Source organism: Pseudochaenichthys georgianus, chromosome 21 (genome assembly GCF_902827115.2).
Source record: "Pseudochaenichthys georgianus chromosome 21, fPseGeo1.2, whole genome shotgun sequence".
NCBI lineage: Eukaryota > Metazoa > Chordata > Actinopteri > Perciformes > Channichthyidae > Pseudochaenichthys > Pseudochaenichthys georgianus.
The window spans coordinates 19,830,096-19,832,834 of record NC_047523.1 but is presented as its reverse complement, the minus strand read 5'-3'; the positions used below and the strand labels follow the sequence as shown (position 1 = coordinate 19,832,834).

The 2,739-nt window shown below is 44.0% G+C and overlaps 1 protein-coding gene across 1 annotated transcript in view; it reads left to right on the top strand.

The window, feature by feature from the left end:
* The first annotated feature begins 692 nt into the window (after nucleotides 1-692).
* The window catches only part of LOC139435937 (uncharacterized), a 2,761-nt gene continuing 714 nt past the window's right edge, over nucleotides 693-2,739 (top strand). The window contains exons 1-4 of the mRNA XM_071207015.1: nucleotides 693-735; nucleotides 1,757-2,005; nucleotides 2,190-2,380; nucleotides 2,506-2,739. The exon at nucleotides 2,506-2,739 is cut by the window's right edge and continues 111 nt beyond it. Coding sequence (XP_071063116.1) covers nucleotides 693-735; nucleotides 1,757-2,005; nucleotides 2,190-2,380; nucleotides 2,506-2,700 — 678 coding nt within the window. The 3' untranslated portion in view covers nucleotides 2,701-2,739. The remainder of the gene's footprint in view (nucleotides 736-1,756; nucleotides 2,006-2,189; nucleotides 2,381-2,505) is intronic.

Here is a 2,739-nt window from a genome sequence, read left to right as displayed (position 1 = left end):
AAAGTGTGATACGTTCTAAATAAACTGTAATCTCAATCTTCACTGTGTCCCCATGAGCTCAGTTTGATACAGATGTTTGCAAACATACTGCTTCTGTGAACGTTATGCCCTTCCTGATGTCAGGTTTGTGACAGTGGCCATGTTATTGCATACTTGAGCAATCAAAACCATCCAAACCAAAATATCTGCTAATACCAGAGCTAGGGTATGTTCAAAGTTAGGGAAAACTCACTGTTATGGGTTATTAAACTATGAATAAAGTAAGTGTGGGGTAAGAAAATAAAATGGTGCAGGTAAATATAAATTGCACAAAAGCTGGAAGTGAAAATATCATAAAGAGCTAATACAAACCTAATTTGAAGCACTAACGTGGCTGGAGGTCCACTGTAGACTAAACTTCTTTTTTTTTTTAAAGTTTCCCAACTAAATGTCAACTGCATCAGCAGCCTGAGTAAATTCAGTTTGATGATTAAGACTTAGAGAGACCAACAATGATACATCCTGTATTGAGAAAATATGTCACAGAGATGTATTATGATAGGTTCAAGGCATTTTTGTCAGTACAAGTATAATTATGGCATATAAATGACACTTTCAAATTGACCACAGCTTTCCCTAAAGGCACTGTCACACTGTCCCGAAATTGACTCCCGATGGACACACGAATATGTTATTGTGAATTTCGCACGAAGATGGCCCCGAACTTGGTCATCGGCCAAGCAACAGCCGAAGCAAGTACGATGCCGACAGAAGGCCACACGATGGCACCCGAACCTCACACGAAGGCGACACGTGACCTCCCGATGGTATAAAAGCTTCGGCCGTGTGGGAAATCAAATTCTTGATCGGAGATTATTGGGAGCAGAACACAAGGTAAATTCTACTTTAATTCTACGTTAACATGCCACCCAAGGCAGGGAGAGGCAGACGGAAGAAGCTGGCTGTTAAATACACTCAGAAGAGGAAACCGAGGTCCAAGAACACAGCACTGAGTCTGCAACCAGAAAGAGAAAGCCAAGGGGAGGAAATGCAAGAAAGTCGGGCCAACTAAAACTCCAGATCGGCTCCCAGGTCTCCTCAGCAGTCCGAAGAGTCTCGGCAGCATTCACCTTCTCCTCGTCGTAACAGACATGCCGAATCCTCGGAGGATGAAGGTAAATATTTCTAACTTATTTTTGGTATGGATGGGGGCAGGCTTCGAGTTATAAACTGTGCTCTATGGGGAGTCTGCTGCTGCGTGTGAGTGGGTACGCACGCGCACACACACACACACACACACACACACACACACTCACACGCAGCAGCCCTCTCTCTACTTGCTACAAACTTAAATATGAAAAGGTTCAACTACACACACACACACATCATCGGCATAGATTGCGTAATAATGTATTGCGCACCTTGGAGGTGCAGTGCAGGCATATTGTCATTCAAGAGATGCGTAGTTCTTTTGGAAAGCATGTTTTTCTTTTAGCCTATTTACCTCGTTAACGTAACAAATACTCATTACATTGACACATGCATTATTTGTTATTAAAATAATGGTTGTTGGTAATGTATTAGCGACCCCCACAGATGTAGTTTCACTGCGTCCGTGGGAGCTCAGACCCCTCCTTATGTGAGCTCAGCTCCCATTGGCTCCTACATAACTCGAACCCTGGATGGGGGGCAAGAGGGGTAATTGATTTTGTTATATATTCTCATACATTGTTGTCCTGCATGTACTTAATTTGTTTTTCATTTGGTATCTTTTCAGATGAGTCAGGCTCCCCCGCCCTCCCTGCAGGCAAGTCCAAGCCTGAAGTGGGCAAGGGCGACAAAGGGAAAGGCAAGGCCCAGAAGGAGAACCCACCCCCTGGTGTATCATACAGCTTCACAGAGGCGCAGGAGGAGGCAATTGCTTGCTGGGTGAAGAGTAAGAAGCTACTGTATGACATGAAGTACAAAGAGAAGGCATTAAAGAGGCACCTATGGGAGGGAAAGGCTGCGGAGTACAGGTTGGATTGTAAGTAGAATTTTTTTTTTACATTTCAATTACTTTCAAATATTTGAAATCTAGTTCAGATACTTGACATACATTGCTGCCAATGAACATTTCAATGATTGGACTAATTATTTGTCTTGATTTCTGTCGTTGCAGATCATTCAATTCTGAAATGCATCAAACACAGAGGACTCGATTCTCAAAGCTGCGGGAGGGTCAACCCAAGAAGAAATCCCAAAGAGGTCTGGTGATGGTCTGTCGAGCAGTGACGAGGAAGACCCCATCCTTGCTGAGGAGGCCAGTGAGAATGACAGTGACCGTGACAAGTTCATCCGCCGGGTCTTTGGGTTTCTGAAGCCACACATCAGACGTCACAACAAGGAAATACCAGCTAGTGTGAGTATATCATTGAAATTAAATTAAAACGGAACTTTGTCGAAAATGTTCAATTTCCCACATTTTTGTTTCCAAATATAACTTTCAAATGTACTTATGTTTGTTTTCTATTTTTGTCTTTGCAGTTTAAGGACAAGTTGGCCCTGGCTGAGACGGGTGAGCTGGCTGGGAGTGACGACAGTTTTGCAGACAAATCCAGGGAGCCCAACCAGAAGTACACTGGCTACCCTACACCGAGACCTCCTTCCAGGACAGGAACAGCTGCCGAGGACCAATCCGAGTCTCCTATGGAGATGAGTTACCGGAGCATCATCCCGTGATCTCCAAGATAGGCTGGTTCAGTTCATCACTCGAGAGCA